At 45.3% G+C, this 18,535-nt stretch overlaps 1 protein-coding gene across 6 annotated transcripts in view; it reads left to right on the plus strand.

Moving 5' to 3' along the window:
* The first annotated feature begins 304 nt into the window (after nt 1-304).
* Nucleotides 305-18,535, plus strand: part of RNF111 (ring finger protein 111) — a 29,017-nt gene continuing 10,786 nt past the window's right edge. For all 6 annotated transcript variants that reach the window (XR_016282319.1, XM_089538101.1, XM_089538103.1 and 3 more), the window contains exons 1-4: nt 305-481; nt 10,196-11,107; nt 14,482-14,608; nt 18,105-18,268. Coding sequence is in view for 5 of the 6 variants with exons in the window: in XM_089538101.1 (XP_089394227.1) it covers nt 10,219-11,107; nt 14,482-14,608; nt 18,105-18,268 (1,180 nt within the window). In the remaining variant the exon portion in view is untranslated. The remainder of the gene's footprint in view (nt 482-10,195; nt 11,108-14,481; nt 14,609-18,104; nt 18,269-18,535) is intronic.

An 18,535-nucleotide genomic window follows, 5' to 3' on the forward strand; every position in this document is an offset into this window, starting at 1 on the left:
GCCAACTTCTTCCTTCCAGTGAGTCTCGCAGTCGCTCCAAGATCTCTCTACACTCCTGATTCCCGGACTAACATGGCTGTGAATTAGACGTATCAAATTACATTTAAAGTAACCCCAGCTCCATCCAGAGGACCCTTCCCCTTTGGTCCGTCGCACTAGAACCGGACGTATTCCTCCGCTAGTTGGCTGCTGGAGAAAAGGGGGCGTGGCCAGCTCTCGCTGCCGCTGCTTCTTTACTTGACGGCTTTGCCGTAAAGCGCGCCCGTCGCTGCCGAATGTCGCGCTGTTGCGTCGGCGAAGAGAAGGGAGCGAGAGCGGCGGCGGCGGCGGCGAGGAGGAAGGGAAGGCTCTCGGTGGCGTCTCAGGGGCTCCGGAAGGGGCTCCGCGGAGGAGGAGAGGGTCCCTGAAGGAGAGCGGAGGAAGGAAGGAAGGAGGGCCCTGGGCCGGGCCTGGCCCGCCTCGCCCCCGGCGGCCCCCTCAGGTGAGGAACGGAGGCCTATCGCCCCCGAGGAGCAAGGCCTCCGTCGCCTTCGGAAGCCTCTCTCGCCGGGAATCAATAGCGATTCAGAAGGAACGCGGGCCCCGGTCCCGCTTTGGACGCCCTGCCTCGGCGGCGCTGGGGATGATGGGGGTTGTAGTCGTTTGTACGTCTCTCCCTCGCCATCCGCACTGCAGGAATAATCCGGTTTGACGCCGCTTCAGTTGTCAGGGCTCAGTGCTGTGGGATTCTGGGAACTGGAGTTTCTCAGAGGAAGGAACTACAAGCCCCAGAATAGCCGCCCATAGGGGAATATAGAGGAATCCTTGCCCATAGAGAATCACTGGAGAGGGGAAACAGAGCATACATGTCCATAGGAGAACTTTAGGCAAGCCGTGTTTCCCTGCGGGCAAGTATTCTCCAATGATTTCCTATGGGCAAGTATGGTTCCCCTGAGGGATTCTGGGGTTTGTAGTTTCGTGGGATGTTTGGCCTTCCTCCGTCAGAGAGTATTGAATTTGGCCTAAATGCCCTCAAAGCACCAGATTGCTTCTGATCTTGGAAGGTAAGCAAGATCGGTCCTGGTTAGTATGCGGATGGGAGACCGCCAAGCAATGAATGCCAGGGGCTGCAGGTGTTGTTTTAGAGGAAATAACTGGCCACTCCACCTCTGAGTATTCCTTTCCTTAAGAAAAACCCTGTGAGATGGATGGCGTTGTCATAAGTCCACACACAACTTATACACACACAACACACCTTGAAGCTATATGTCGAAATGCAAGCAAAGGGCCGTTCTCTTTTCCTGGGAGGTTGGTGGTTTGAATACAGATTGGGAGCAGCATGGGAAAGAATGTGCAACAATGCCATAAAGCGGCAGAAGAAGATGCTCCCAGGAGAGGCAGAAACCATCATCTCCAACGAAGCATCCACAAAATGTTAAAAGCGGCAGCCGAGGCCAAAGAGTCAAATGTTGTTATGGATGTGCTGTTGTTCTGCAAATATACTTGTCAGCCCTTGCAGCTTTTCACATGTGCAGCCGTCTCCTGCGTGCATTTTCTTTAGGAGAAGTCCCACCAAATTCAGTAGGACTTGCTCTTAAGTAAACATGCAGGGAATTGCAGTCTTTGGGGGCATTTATTTGAGAGTAAACTCCAATGAATTTTGTGAGTCTTGCTTCTGGATTAATGTGCAAAGGGTTGGGCTGTTAGGTTTTGTTTTGTGTCTTTGTGTGTGTGCTTTCAAGTTGCCTTTTGACTTAATGATGACCCCATACATTTCCCACAGAGTTTTCCTAGGCAAGGAATCCTGGTTTTGCCAGTTCCTTCCTCTTAAATATATCCTGTAGCACCTGGCATTGGCTGGCTGTCTCACCCAAATACTAACCAGGGCTTAGCATGGAACAAATGATGGCCTGCTTAACTAGACAAATGCCTCTCTTTCTCATACCTTTGAAATGCTTGCCTGGCAAAGAGAATATCTGACACTTGGAATGGTTTTAGTGCCCACTTGGTCCAATATAAGGAAGCATTTCAGGTTGTGCTATGTATTTGATAACATGGGCCTACCAGCATCATAGTCTCAGTTTCCTGGTCTTTGTCCTCCATGAAGCCTTCGATGATAATTTGCATTGTAAGGATGGGAAGACTACAGCTTCCGTTCATCTTTCTTAGGGGCCTCTCTTGGGAAAATAGCAATTAAATGCTCAAGATTCCTTAATCTGGACCTGTTCCTTCTAACAAAAAGCCTTTGTCCTATGAGGGTGAAATCAAGGAAAAGAAAGGCCAAAACTACAGATGAGGGAAATTGCCAGAAGAGGGGCTTTTTCCAAACTCTGCTTCTGTGCAGAGTGACTACTGTTAAGCTAAATGTTTCAGCATTTTAAATGTTTAACTGCCAGGCCTCTGATGAAGATTATGCCAAATAATACTTGTTAAGATTTAAAGCTACTACTAGATTCTTAGCTGGTTTTTTGCTGTTGTGGCCGACTAAATCTGCTTATACAGAGGAAAGGCTGAGAACAGATTCTCCTTTTCCTACCACAAAGCCACTTCATACCTCCTTACTTGTTTGCTTGTGAGTGGAATATGGCTTATCATGTGGAAATGGCCACACGCGTGTTTGTGTGTAAATGACGCTTTGGGGGAATGGAGAGTACAGTGGCCATGATGAGCAGAAGAGTAGAATAGAGTGGGGCAGAAAGCTGTTGGTGTAGCAAACCTATTGGCACTTTGGGCTCCATGAGGAAGGCCGCGTATCCTCAGGTTCTGCATTGTTGAGGATATGTTTGAATATCCCCTCTTTTTCCCAATATGGGACTCAAGGCAGCTCACAAATTTCACTTAAAAGGGGGAAAACAGTTAAAACTATGGGAAGTACCATAGTTGAAAAATACTTAAGCAAGCAGTTATGTTAAAAACATTAAAACAGCTTTTAAAAGGCAATTCAAATATAACAATAATAATAATGGTAAAAATACCAATACAATTTAAACTACCCTAGTTAAAAGATCTTCAGTAACACTCAAAGGCCCTGTTAAGTGGAAAGGCCTTTGCTTTCTTGCAGAAGCAGAGCAGAGAGGGAGCCAAACTAGCTTCCTAAGGGAAGGAGGTCCATAGTTTGGGAGCAGCCATCCAGAAAGCCCTCCTGTGTCCTCACCCAACCTGCCTGTAATGGTGGTGGCATGGACAGAGAAAGCCCTCACCAGAGGATCCTAAAACCCGGACAGGCTCATATTGGGAGACATGGGCTTTCATGTCTCACACAGACCATATAGTAGTATACTAAATAAGCAATCCAGATGCGCCTGTTCACAGCTGTTGGTTGGTACGGGGCAAAGCGGTCTTATGAACTGGAGCCTTTATTCTGAAAAGTCTGTAATTCTTCTCTCTTTGACGCATAGAAAGAGGTCTGAAGGCATGGGATGTAGCCAGTGTTTTGGACCACGGGCCACCTGGGGTGATCCCAAACAGACTACCTCAAGTTCCAGCATGGGGTGGAAGCAGAGATGTAGGAACATAAATGGATTAAATACGTTGGGCAGATAATGATACTTGTTTTATTTTTCATCCCCCACAATAAATTTGGTGGTGGTTTCCTTTCGCAGTGAATTGTTAAAGGCTCCGTCATAGGTTCATAGCTGAACTATAAAACATGAACGGTGATCTTCCAGGTCCAGATCTCCTGGAGGAGATCACAAGGCAGCCCTGGCCCTTGGTAAGCTCCCTTGACCTCACAGGGTGCGTGTGTTGATGGCTTTTTGCTTGTGAAGTTGCTTAAACATTAAATGAAACAAACCCCCTCCCCCCCCCCCCCGGCCAGTTAATTGTACTGTGAAATCTCTGGTTGCCAGAGAGATTGAAAATAGCTTTGATGCAAATTAAAAATCATCTTTTGCATGAGACCGAGGGGGAATGAAAGTGGTGCTAAGTTAGTGGAAGGCAGTAGTGCACAGCTGTTTCATTTTTTTGGGGTGTGTATGTGTATTATTAACTTTGGGCCCGTACAGACAGGCCAAAATAAAGCTGCTTCGGGTCACTTTGGAGGTATGCTGTTTAAATGATGCATGCGTCTCAAGAGTCCGGAAGCTAAGAGGCCAGAAGCCACACTCCAGTCCTAAGGACTGGACCACAGCTTTGGCACAGTTTTTGGCCTCTTAGGACACATGCATTATTTAAACAGCATACCTCCAAAGTGACCTGAAGCAGCTTTATTTTGGCCTGTCTGTACGGGCCCTTTGTTTGAATAGGATTTCATTCATATAACCAGCACCATTTCCCCTCTGGGATCCCAGGAGGGAAACTGCAAGTGCACTAACTCTAGCTTCTTCAAAAGAGATTATAGACTGTTGTTCTTCCAGTGTATTGGAGTGCAGCTCCCCTCTTGGCTGGGATTAATTAGAGTTGTAGTCCAACATATCTGCAAAGTCACAGCTTAGAGAAGCTAGCTTTATGGCCTGGTAGGAGCTGCTTAGTTTCCATTGTGATACATAAGCAGTGCTCTCAGTCCTCCACTCCAGCAGCTAAGTACTGAAGGAACTGCCTCAGCGCTTGTCCTTGTGTATGCTTAGGCTGTTGGTGTCAGGGTTTACTGTAGCAGTTAGTAATAAACACTTATCATGGTAGTAAAGAAAGGTGTGATTAGGTCTGTGAAGATCAGGTAGAAGCACACAGAGACATTCTCCTGTAAATTCAGTCATTAAAAACAAGCTCCCAAACTAATTTTAAACGTGAAGTCGAAGGCTTTCACGGCCAATATCCATAGTTTTTTTAGGTTTTTTAGGCTATATAGCTGTGTTCTAGAAGAATTTGTTCTTGACATTTCACCTGCATCTGTGGCTGGCATCTTCAGCCACATAGCCCAAAAACTCCACAAAAATCCAATTTTAAATGTTTGTAAACCAGCATTTCTGCCAGCAGAGTTGGCATTTAAGAAGGAGCAAAGCCCCCTAAAGAAGTAGAAACATAATGGATCATAAAGCCAATAATAAAAGCAGTACTGTAGTTAAAATCTAGAAAGAGTTAGAGTAGTTTGGTGGTTGTTTACTTGCCATGGCTCCATCTTATGGAATCCTGGGATTTGTAGTTTGGGGAGAGGTACTTAGAATTCTCTCTGGTAGCAACCTCTAATCAGCTTCCTTGAGCTACAGCAGTAATGGTGTCCAGTGAAGAAGTCAAAGTGCCCCATTCTCTTTTGTTAATTTGGTCTGGTCTCTCTTTTGTAAACCCAGCATAGGCTTCTCTGGTTGTGCAAACGTGGTTTCAAGCACAGGGCTCTTCAGATGGCAATTTATGCCTCAGTCCTGGTTGGTTAAATGGACTGCCTCTGGAGAACCGAAAAGAAGCTGTCTTGAGTGAGTCAGTATATCGAGGATATTTTTATTCTTTCTCTGTGTGTGTGATGATGGCTGGAAATGTAATCTTCTTCCTCCACCACCATCTCCATGGGCAAAGGTGGGGAGAGCCATTGTCACAGAAATGTGGAAACTGCAAGCTCAAGTATGGATGTTGTGGATTGCATCCAGTGCTTCCTTCCTCTTCTTTGTCAGTTAGTGAGGCAGGTTCCAGGTTCCATGCAGGCTCTGACAGGGAGAGGATAGATCAACTCAGAGGTTTGGCTGATGGTCAGCGCCCCAGAAGCTTCTCAACTATTGCAGGGTTGCAAGTAGGCTGTTCCTTCTACTCTTTGTGGCACAGTGACCCCACAAAAAGCCTCTCCAGAGTTTGAACAGTGGGTGCCTTCTTCGATAATCCAAAGGCAGAATCATCCTGCAAGCCAGCCTGGTCTGATGCTAAAAACTCAACATTTATTATGACCCACAATTTGCTTTGGGTTCCTTCAACCAGACAGTCACTTCTCTTTTGGATAATCTTGTGTTTGTTAACTAGGAATGATACTGACTCTTGGGAACATTTGAGGGGAGGAGAAAATATTCTGACCTTCCAGTATAGACCAGACAATACATTCAGATGTATCAACGCTATTAATAAGCAAGAAAAGTGTGGTTCCTCACACATTTCCATGTGGAGCTCTTGGGCTGCTAGTGCTTGAGGCTAGCTTTGAGGACTACCTGCTTGCTTCTGTGTAGGTCTCCCATTCTCTGATCTGGAGAAATGCTTCTTTGGAGAGACCCAGTTACTGAAATTAGATAGTGGCCAAGGATTGGGCATTCCATGTAAAGGTGTCCTAGCTCTGACAATACTCTTCCTGAACCTCATGTGCCCAGTGCCTTTTGATTTAGGTTGTTGTTGTTGTTATGTGCCATCAAGTCACCTCCACCTTATTGCAACACTCCTGTAGGGTTTTCCTGGCAAGATTTATTCAGAGGAGGCTTGCCATGGCCTTCCTCTGAGATGGAGAGAATGTGACTTGCCCAAGGTCCGCTTAGTGGGTTTCCATGGGTGAGTGGGGTTTGAACACTTATCTCCAACACTCAAACCACTGCATCCCACCATTTTTCTCAGACTGAGGCATCAGGTAAAATACTTCATTTTACCATTTCACTCAGGAGTATGTTGGCTTATAATTCTGCCTCCTGCTTTTTTGGAGTTGTTTAGATTGCAGTTTCTCTTCCCTTTTATTATTTTATATTGCGTTTTTAAACATGTATATCTCTCTTTAATATTGCAGTCTTACAGGCTGCCCTTGGAGATTCTTAAGATTGAAAAAAACATTGTTCCCCCAGACTCACCTAAGTTGCCTACCCATGCCATAATACTTGTAAAAGTTACTTTTATGGATTACAGTTCCCAGGATCTCCCATCCAGCATAGCAGCTGCTGTTTTCCAGTTAGCCTCCCACATTAAGGAAACTCCCCATGCTGCATCGAGCATCCTCTCTTTGGTTAGCCTATTTTTTGAAACCTGGGCCTCATGGAATTAGGTTCGCTGAGAGGGCAGTTCCGGTTAGTTAATATGCCGTTCCAGTGATCTCTCTTGTTTTTTGTATTTGTGTGAAAGTGCTGAGCCATAAAGATACCATTTGTGTAGCTTTAATGAGCTGTTGATGTGAAACTCTGCCAAAAGGAAACATTTCACAGCAGGGCCCAGTTTTATATATTTTTCTGCAACCAAGACAGCTATGCTTCGTGGTAAAGCCTGTGGTAAATTCCAAGAGAGAACCCCGTTTTCCCTGGATCTGGAGTCGCTTGATTGTACGCTTCCTCTCATCTTACTGGAGCTGAAGTCATTTGGTTGTTGGGGGGAAAAGATTGTCAAAACTGACAAATCCTGTTAGGGCATTAAAAAGGGAAGGTGAACTGTTAACATCTTTGAAGCTTAATTGCTCATTAAACTAGGCTTGCTTGCCCCCTGAGTTTTCACAGCAGCTGCAGCAGATGTGCACTGTAGCAAAAAAGAAAAGAAAAGACAGGGGGTGAAGCTCCTTACACTCCTTCATTGCTCTTCATTTGCTCTCCAATGGCTCCACTGCCCATATTCTAAGAGGCAATAAAACAATCTGCTGTTAATTGGAAAGGGGACGAGCAGCAGAAGCCGAAGTGTTAGCTACTGTGGGAGTAAGAAGGCATAGGAAGTCTGGTACTTGGAATTGACCCCTTCATGGCCCTTCATGGTTCTCAGGATGTTTCGCCATCCCTGACCTTGTAAGCAGGTTCTGAAAACACCTAAGAAGTGGTGTGCATGAGAGGCAGACTGGGAAGGGACACTCCTAGGCAGGAGGAGAGGACTTCTGTGTGAGCCTTAGCACCTTCTCTCTGCCTTTCTGTTGCTTTTGGTCAAGGCATTCTCAATTCTTGGAAGAAATGTTTGCAGGTTAATAAGAATAATAATTAATAATAGTATTTATTTATAACCTGCCACTCCCTGTGTTGGATCAAGGTGGGTAACAGCATATAAAAAAGAGAAAACAATAAAATCAAAAGCACAGAAACAGTAGATAAAAGTACACTAGACTCCAGATTCCCCCTCCCCCCTCCCCTAAAATTAACGTTAAAAGCAATTCCCAAACAATGGGCAATAAGATCAGTCAAGAATGAATCAGTCCGAAGAGAACAATTTAATCAAGTGGAGAGTGAGATTAGAAAAGATCCATTTTTATTGCCTTCTTAAAGGCCTACAAAGATGTTAGTTGGCGGATCTCGTCCGGCAGATCCTTCCAGATTTTTGGAGCGGCAGCAGAAAACGTCCTCTGGGAAGTTGTTACAAGTCTAGTTCTCTCTGACTGTAGTAGATTCTTCCCTGAGGATCTTAGAGTGCGGGAAGGATTATATGGGAGGAGGCGTTCCCTCAGGTAAGCTGGATCCAGGCCATGTAGGGCTTTATAGGTAATAACCAACACCTTATACTGTGCCCAGAAGCTAATAGCTAGCCAGTGAAGGGATTTTAGAATGGGTGTGATAGAATCAAATTTGGAACTCCCAGTCACCAATCTGGCTGCCATGTTTTGGACCATTTGCAGCTTCTGAACATGGCATAAGGGTTGCCCCATGTAGAGCGCATTGCAGAAATCGAGATGAGAGGTTACCAGGGAGTGTACAACCGTTTCAAGGTTTTCCCGTTCCAGGAAGGGTCATAGCTGGTGAATCAGCCGTAGCTGATAGTGGGCACTCTTGGCTGTTGCGTCCACCTGGGACGACAGGTGAAGCGACGAGTCCAGGAACACCCCCAAGCTACGAACACAGTCCTTTAGGGGGAGTGTGACCCCATCCAGAACTGAGGAGCTTATCACCATACCCGGATTGTGATTGCCTATAGCGAGTACCTCCATTTTATTTGGATTCAATTTAAGTCTATTTTCCCTCATCTAATCCATTACTGACTTCAGACAGTCATTCAAAGGAGAGATGCCATCCTTGGTCACTGAAGCAGTCTGAGACATGGAGAAGCAAATTTGGGTGTCATCAGCATACTGATAACACCCCGCCCCATGTCTCCGGATGATCTCACCCACCGGCTTCATGTAAATGTTGAAGAGCACTGGTGACAGTATCGCGCCTTGAGGGACACCCGATTTGAGCTCACTCTTGGCTGAACAGATGTCGCCAAGCAACACCATCTGGAATCTGCCTGAGAGATAGGACCGGAACCACTGCAGAGCAGTGCCCCCGATTCCCATTTCCTTCAGGCTTTCCAGAAGGATACCATGGTCGATTGTTGTCCTGTGAGTCACCATTGTGTGTGGTTTCAGTGAGGCGCACAGATCGCCAGTACTCTGGGTTGAAAAAGTATCCTGGATTGGTGCTGGTGGTTAAGACCCACTGTGTGATTGCTTTCGTTATCCTCAGATTTTAGAATTACCCAGTATAACTAACGGCTCTTTCTCTGGTTATGGAGAGGAGGAATCTACACTTAATGGGTTTTGCCCCAATAGACAACATTTTAACATGGCCGTGAAGACCCATCAGTTGCTACTAGTCAAGAATACCACTGTGCCCCCTCTACTAATCCAAGGCTGTTTGGGTTGGTCTGTGAGTTGCTGGAGAAACCCATGCACGAGAGAACAGTGTCTGTCATGTCTTGCTGGTAGACTACCCACATTGCACCATGTTGTCGGTTGCAGGAGTAGAAGGCTGGATTGGACAGTCGCAGTTGGATCCAGCAATGCTGTTCTTCTGAACACTATGTAGAAAGCCAGTTGGTCTCCTCCAACTTGTGGTGATCTAAATCATGGAGCCTTTCTGCTTCTGAACAGGTTCTCATTCCTCTTCCTCACTTGCACATCTTCTGTTTCTACTTCCATTTTTATTTTAGAAGTGGCAGCCTGGGGGTTGTGGCAAGAAATAATAGCTCAGAGTGCATACACACATATGCATGTACACAAAGCACTACTCCCTGTAAAGGTGGATACCAAACAGCAGGTTGTGTATTGTGTTGTGTTGTGACTGGAGTGATGGGACTAGGAGATCAGGGTTCGAATTACCACTCAGCCATGAAAACCCACTGGGTAACCTTGGGAAAGTCCCACTCTCATGCTTGGAGGAAGGCAACGGCAAACCTCCTCTGAAGAAATCTTGGTAGGAAAATGCTGTGATAGGGACACCTTAGGGTTGCCATGAGTAGGAAACAGCTTGAAGGCACACAACAATAGCAACAAAAGCTGCCTTGTCTTAGAGAGAAGGTAGGGTATAAATAAAGTTAACAAAAACAGCCATAACTCTGTGAGTAAGTTCTTGGTGGCTACTGGACACCTAGTGCTTGCATTATTCACTGTTCTCTAAGAGCTCATTTACCTATCTTGTTTTTGTTTGTGTCTTTTGCCCAGGCCTCCCCTGTTGTCGCCCTTCCATGTCTCAATGGACTCCTCGGTGTAATGTAGTCTATACCCCAGAAGCGGATATGAAGAGTGACGTTTCTTCTGGCGCACCCAAGAGCCAGGAAAGCCTAAAGGGGATCCTCTTGAACCCTCCTCCACCTCCCATTGAGGCAGGCAAAAGCTTCCCTGAAAAAGAGGTGGAGATGATTGCCAGCAAAGTTGGGGATGAATTCTCTCACCTTTGTGGAGACACTCAGAAGCAGAAGGATATCAGCGGGAGTCACCCGGAGCAAGAGACCCTTGTCATGCGGAAGAAGCGCAAGAGCCAGCAGGCTGGCCCGTCCTATGCTCAGAACTGCGGCAGCAAAGAGAATGGCCAGATTTTAGGATTACGGCAGCGCCTTGATACGCAGAGTGAGGACAACGACTCCTCTTTCAGCGAATGTGTCTCGTCGCCCTCCTCTAGCTTGCATTTTGGGGACTCCGACACAGTAACATCCGAGGAGGACAAGGAGGCGGCTCCTGTGAGGCACACCCGGGCCGTCCTCAACGCCTCCAGCCGAACTCACGGCTCTCGGCCGCAGAAGTGGCCCCGGACAGAGGCTGAATCTGTATCAGGGCTGTTAATAAAAAGGCCCTGTTTCCACAGTGGTAATTCCCTGAGAAGGCTCCCATACAGGAAGCGATTTGTGAAAACCAGCTCCTCGCAGCGGACGCAAAACCAAAAGGAGCGAATTTTAATGCAGCGGAAAAAAAGGGAGGTCTTGGCTCGGCGGAAATACGCATTGCTACCTAGCTCTAGCAGTTCCAGCGAGAATGACCTGAGCAGCGAATCCTCTTCCAGCTCTTCCTCCGAAGGAGAGGAAGATATCTTTGTCTCAACTGGCGAAAACCACCAAAACAGTACAGCTGTTCCCTCAGGTAAAATGATCTCTTTGTGGGATGATGGACTGATTTCCTGGCTCTCTTCTTTCTCTTCCCAGAGCAGAGGGAGGCAAAGCGTTGCCTCCAGGGAATTAAAAATGTGATTGGTTTATTTAAAAAATGGTCCCCTAGTGGCATCTGGGAGTGTGGGGGACATTTTGCCTATATTTTGGGGGGACCCTGAGTAGAAATCTCCAAAAAACAACAAAGTGAGCAGGACATGATTTCCTGGTCACTGCCAGTTGCTACAGAGATCTCTTCTTGGCCTAAAATGACCAAGGGCATACCAAGAAGATGTTGGAAATGCCCCCTTGACCTTTAAAGGGCATTTAGGAGCAAAAAAAAAAATTATTTATTTATTTTTAATGCGAGGCTGTACTCTGACAAGTGTCAACCCTCTTGGTCTCTGACAGGTGTCAACCCCTGTCCTATAGTCTGACTTTAAAATGCAACCCTTATCAGCATCTTAGCTAAAGGCGCCAGATCTGGCCATAGTTCCCTTGTTTTGTATTCAGAAGGTCCTGGGGGCAGCTTGAATATTTACTTATTTTTCCTCACCAAATGGTAGTAGAACCAGAACCTGGAAAAGCTACTCTTTTGGTTGTGCTGGCTGTTCATTCTGAAAGTTATAGTCTAACAAAGTAATATTTCTAAGCTCTGGGTATTACATCTGCTTTACATGTGAAAGGATTCCCTCTTGAGTCTCGGTTAGATGGGATGAACAGTAGCCTGGCTTGGAATAAGGCAGAGTCTGATATTTTGAAACGTGGCAGTTGCTCAGATTCTGCTGAGATCTGTGAAGCAAAACCCCCATTCAGTTGACTTTCTGAAAATGGAAATGAGAGGCTGATGTGGATTTTTCAAGTGAAGTAGCTCTAAACAAAAGTTTTCGGATTTAGCATGTTTGGTTTAAATGTTCAATTTCAACACATTCAAAGCTTTATGCTGAAATTAGTTTATTGGAATATTTGTAACAATGTAAAGAGATTATTTCCTATATTTAGCAAAAAATGACCACACCTGAAAAAATACTTTTAAAAAAAAAAATGATGTATGCCTATAAAGAGCTGTACCTTATATATTGTATATCAAAAGTTTGACCTTTTTTGCTGAGATGAAACATGCTGAGAAGACTGAGGAGAATCAGTGGAACATTCTGTTCACTAAGGGAGTGGTTGCAGTGTAACAGCCCACATAAAATGTGTGTGTGGTGTGTGGCAAAATTTCCATGGAAAAATGGAGCGTTGGAAGATTTTCTGGAGAATTTTCCACCCCATGCCTCAGAGGAAAGGTTTGCTTTGGGAATCTGTCCATTCCTCTAGCTCTGCCTTTTCCTGTCCTCTATGAATATATGTCAAAATGTCCCCCAGCCAGGGGTCAATGTTTCTGCCCCTAATCAAAAAAGAAACATGCTTTTTCCTAACTTTGGTGAAACAGGCTGACCACATATGGGGCTGTGCATTGCTCCTTTTGGTCATATTTGTTGCCACTGTCCCATCGGTCCTCTAGTATCCCTTGTAACTTTTTTGTGCTTGTGCTAGGGTAATGCTTCCATTTTGGTAACTATGGGTTGTCATCAGCATCTTACTTACTTGTTTATATTTAAAACATCTAACTTCCTATTATGGTTTGGAGTTCAAAAGCTAGTAAGCCACCAAAACTTCCTTGAACAACAATTTTATGAGAGAAGCAGGGTATAAATAAATATAAGGATGAGGAAGGTGGAGATTCAGCCCCTTCCCTGCATGGTAACCTCTTTCATCCATTGTGTTTTTCATCTCTGCTGCGTCTACTTGCCTGTGCCTTCACTTACCCCCACTTGCACCAATTTGCATCTCACCAGCATAAATACAGCAGGTTTGTGCATCAGCTTCACATGCAGACATGTACAAGAGAGAATACTCATGCTGCATGGAGCCCTTAACAAAAGCATTCCCCTCTGTGGGTGAGTGTTCATTATTAATGTGCTTTTTCATGTCCCCAGGAAGATCCTAAGTGGAGGGTTTCTGTCGAAATTGAATAATAGGATATTAAATCAGTGGAAACAAGAGCGTCATGTGGCAAATGAAAGACAAAAGAGATTTATTGTGCATTAATGTTTCACGGACTAGATCGGGTTTCGTTAAATGTGCAAAATATATACTGTATGCATGAGTAAAATACCTCATGTGTGTCTTTCAGTATAGTCTGCCTCCATTTTTAGCTGCCAGATGAAGGCAGTGCAATGGACTCTCGTCCATGAAGGATTATGCCATAATACATGTCCATTCAACTCTTTGCCCACTCTGAATGTTGTTATGATGCAATGAATCAAGAAGGAAGCATGAGCCAGCAGTTGAGATGCAGGCATTACCTGTCCCATTCAGGAATAGTATGCCCTCTTCCAAAACAGGACAGAGTGGGCAATTTGGGAAGGCGAGGGGGTTGCATTGGTCCCCCAGGAGACCTTGGAAAGCCACAACCTTCCACTTCACCCAGACTCTGGAAAAATAAGTCAAAAGGGGGTTGCCTCCATTTGCTTTCAAACACCCCCTCGGGGCTTTGGGGGCATTTTCACCATGTGTTTGGGCCTTCCTGGGCCATTTTAGGAGAGGCCTTTTTAAAAAAAATAGCAGTAAGTGGGCTGAAGTTACTTCCTTTTCAAACAAAGGTTCTCTGGGCTCTAAATTGGTCTGGCAGGTATCCAAACATGGTGATAATTTTTCACACACACCTCAGAGGGGATTTTTTTTTTTTTTGTAAACTTTTTTGTACAACATTTTTGACCCCTGGGAGGGCACAGGTGGCTGCTGGCGGCACTTTGCCCACCCCAGTCTGTTTACGAAGGACCACTTATCACAAAGCTCAAATGCCTATCTGGAACTCATTTCTGTACAGGTATTTACAGCATGGTGTAGTGGTTTGAGCATTGGACTACAACTCTAGAGACCAGGTTCGAATCCCCACTCAGCCACAGAAACCCACTGAGTGGCTTTGGGTAAGTCACACTATCTCTGCCTTAGAGGATGGCAGTGGCAAATCCTTTTTGAAGAAACTTGCCAAGAAAATCCCGTGTCTACTATAGGGTTCACCATAACTCAAAAACAACTCGAAGGTACACAAAAGTGAATTTACTGTTAGGTGTCTGCTGTCTTTCTTGAATCAGAATGTCAGTCCAGCAACATTGGAATGGACTGTGGCTTTCATGAAACTCCATGTATCTGCCATCAAAGAGGGTTGTGTTACTATTTTCTTAAGTTACTTTTTTCTGTAACCTGTCGATTTGCCTCCATTTTGCATCATACATGTTTAATACCCCATGTATTTCAACTATAATGTGAGTTCCCTTTGCATCTTCCTCACACATCTTTTCTTTGAATTCTGCAATTCAGGGAGTGTCGATGAAGATGTTGTGGTGATCGAAGCGTCCTCCACTCCCCAAGTCACTGCCAATGAAGAAATCAATGTTACCTCAACAGACAGTGAAGTAGAGATTGTAACCGTTGGAGAAAGTTACCGGTAAGGCTTCCCGTTACTCTTCTGGCGGCTCATGTCATTCCTCTTTTTGCTTGGAAGTTTGGTACAAACCCAGTTTTTTGAGTAAGACTCATTGGATATGGATGAGCAATGAGTCCCCACCACCCCACCCCCAGTTTACCTCGCTCTCCGACTTCTATGCTAACCAGAGAATGTTGCTCAGATTGGTCCAGTAAGCTGTCATTCTGACAGCAGTACTGATATTTTATCTTTCCATTTTCCTACCTGTTTGCCCTCTCTTTCTACAAACATGAGGACCTGTGATGCCTATCCACATTCAGTGTGCATTAATGCACTGTTGCATGCAGTGGGCAGAAATGCACAACTACATACAAAACGATGCTTCCAGACTTCAGATATAAATGCCTTCATTATGCAACACTGCAAAGGTTTTATCTGCAAGCATAAAGCAATTCATGTCTGCTTAAGTCACCAGCAGGATGCCAGTTGTGGTCTTCCAGATGTGGCTGGACTGCAACTCCCATCCATTGTAGCCAGCAAAATGTGGCAACAGTGCAGTCCAGCAACACCTAGGGAGGCTCACACTGCCTGTCCTTGTCTTAGGCGTGTTACAGACTGCCCAAAACAGGTGGTCTCGCGCTGCTGCCGGTTGCTGCGTCCGGGATCCACAGCAGCCAAACCGCGCGGATCCCAGGCGCAGCAAGAAAGAAGCGCCAAAATGGCACTTCTTTTTGTACCCCGGAAGTGGTATTGTGAGGTGCGCACTCATGGCATCACTTCCGCCGCGCAACGTCCGGACAATACGCATCCGCGACGTCAAAATGGCGGTGCCCATCTGTATAGGGTGCTGCCATTTTGACGCACTCGTTATGCACGAGGGACAAGGCGCGTCAGGCAGCGCCGCCCCTCACACGTAATGACGGCACCTCATGGGCCCGTAGAGAGAGGACTATCTTAGGAGAATGAAGTATTGGGGGTGCCTCTCTGGAATTCGTCCTTCTGTCTCTGCAGTAATGGAGGATTGTAAAGCCTTAGGTGTGAGGCAAGAGAACTCTTCTGTCCAGTGTAAGTGTTTTGTTTGATGTAGGTATCCAGCAGTAGCCATGTGGACCACTTGGCAAAACATGACAAAATACACATTCCGGTGATGTCCTTATTAGGCCAGTCAGGAGGTGTAAAATACATTATGGAGGCTTTTAGATCTGAAAAGTCACCAGGCTACATCATTCTTCAGATGTTGAAAGTGTTGTTCAAGATGGGTTGATGCAGGTAGAGGCCATTCCACTTGTTGGCCATGGGGCTCCTGAGAACCCAGAGAGCCAGAGCACAGCAATACATTTTCCTTCTCTGTTGGTAAAAATCAGCCTGATTTGGATGATTGACATTGGGAAGGGACAGGCCCAGGTGTAGAGAGCACTTACTCTGCTTGCCAGAGGGTCCCTAGTTCAGTTCTTGGCATTTCCAGGTGGGGATGGGAAAGGTTCCTTTCTGAAATCTGGACAAGGAACTACACACCAGAAACAAGATGGATTTAGTCAAACTAGTTTGACTTAGGAAAAGACAGCTTCCTGTCTCCCTAAACTCTTTTAAAGATTTGATGGTAATAAATGAGTTAGGTTTAGGCAAGAACATTTGTTTTCTGCTGTTAAAGTAGAACAGGCATTGTCCCTTCAGTTATGCTCCCTTGTTTTGTCAGTTCCAGCAGTTGTGCCTGCACCATAGGCTTCCTTCCTGCTGGCCGTTGTTAATTGGGCAACATGCAGATTATGTAAATTAATGATGATGGAAGTAAGTTTCTGTTCATGGCCTCCTGGATCAAAAGAGGCATTTTGCTCCACAACAGATAAAAGGTTGTACATGGCCTCAGGTACAAGCACAGTTTGCTTGCTCTGTAGCTATATTCAGATAGGTCTATAAGCATCTCATAATAAATGTCTGTCACACAGTCAGTTATGTCACAATCTATTTTATAGGGTTACTTCATAGCTTTCCAGGATGAGTCTGCCCTGTACCTCGGGCAAACCAAAGGCTGGTCCAGTCATTGAAAAAGAATGTCAAAATCTGGCAACAATTGCATATTTATTTCCCATGTGTGATTTCTTGTCCTCTTATGTTTTATCCTACTCTGAGCCACACTGTTTAGCCTTTGCCATCTTCTTTGTTCCTGCCTGCCTGCACCATATGTGTTATTTTTACTTTCTGTTGCCCATGAAAGTCTCTTCCCACCTGGCTACGGGGATGGACTGTAGTTTGGCTGGGGAGAAATATACATTTACCTCTCAAGCTGTCAATTATTTCACTTTTTTTGTCTTGTAGCAGCCTTTTAAAGTGTCAGCCCAGATCAAACCGTGCTCATAGAACATTACTTGATGCCTTGATCAAAGATAAACAGAAGGCTTCTGAATTCACTCTCCTCTGCAAAGAAAAGAAAGCCCAAGTCTGTTACTTCTCTTTCTAAACTTTCAGAATATATGAATCCTTCTCCCATTTAAATTGGAGGCAGCTTTGCTATTCTAATGGTTTGGTCAGATTTAAGAAACAAAACAAAACCCAAACCCTCCCTTTCTAAACTGACTCTGCATTCCTGAATGCATCTCCCCCTGCCTCTCTTTGCATGACAACTGTCAGTTGGTTGGATAAACTGAAAGATTCCTGAGCACAGCTGTGGATGATGATCATCCTCATCATCATTTTGAGTCATATCCCATCTTTTTCACAAACAGAGGGCCCAAGGCAGCTTTCAAATTAAAACAAGCATCTGAGGAAGTAGACCAAGTCTACAAAAGCTTATGGGACAATTTCTATCTCTTAATAGTCTCAGAGATGCTACAAGATCCCTTTGCAAATTAAAACAAATACGGGAAGGTTTAAAGAGAGAACTGGGGACAAGATTACGATAGAATCAAACTATTACCCACACTAACAACAATTTAAAACATACAATTAAAATGTTAAAAAGCAGTTAAAGAAAAAAGGTACAATTAAACCAATACCTCACATTTGTAAAAGCCTTTCCTTTAAAACATTGTTCTCAAAAGTCTGAAATACTAGCATAGGGATATCTTACCAGTGTCTTAGTGAACATTTAAGGAGAGATCCAGAGATGAAGACTGGGTTTTGTCATAAATGAAACAGTTCATGAAATGCTCTAATATTAGCTCTGTCTCTGGCGCATACAGTTCTGCTGCAGCCAGATTGTCAGTTAAGGCCATTACTTGGGGCAAAGGGTGAGCTGATAGCAGGAAGGCTTTCTGCTATTATACGGAGCACCCGTTCATGGGGTTTCCCACGGGGCCAAGGTCTGTGAACACATTCTTGGATGCAGGGGGTTGGCATTGTGTCCTTCCTGAGCAGGGTGAAGTAATTGAGGGTTTGCATATTCCAAATTGCCACCTCTGGCTTGCTGGCCCTGAGCACCGTGGGTTAAAAATAGCATCCTTGGGGATCAAAGGGAGGATACATGTGCCACGAAGTTGTAAACTGAGACTAGCCAAGTGCCTGTCTTCACCCCCTCAAGGTCCCGCTCCTCTCTTGGGCACTCACGCTCCCATTGGGGCCACAGTTCCAGTTCCCACACGTCACGGCCACAGGAGCAGCGGAACCGAAGCAGGATCTCCACGGTCATCCAGCCACTGAGACAGAATGCCGCAGAAGTCGTGGACCTCACGGTGGATGAGGACGGTAGGTCACAGCAACAGCCTGCAGTCAGTGAGGGGGCTCTGTTGAAATCTCTCAGTTTCTCAGATCTAAATCTTGTACAGTTTCGATTGGATGCAGCAGGTGTGTATATATGTTCCCAAGTCACTCTCATTCTGTTGTGGTACTGTAATACTGAATTTGATGGGAGAAGTAGAGCCATCTTCAGTCCAAAAATTGTGACACCCTCACTCCTATCTAAAGGTAAGAATATTGGTGCAGCAGTTAAAACAGCCCCACACCTTTTGCGGA

This window comes from Sceloporus occidentalis, unplaced genomic scaffold, assembly GCF_023333645.1.
Source record: "Sceloporus occidentalis isolate IW3139 unplaced genomic scaffold, rSceOcc1.0.p SCAF_9, whole genome shotgun sequence".
Classification (NCBI taxonomy): Eukaryota; Metazoa; Chordata; class Lepidosauria; order Squamata; family Phrynosomatidae; genus Sceloporus; species Sceloporus occidentalis.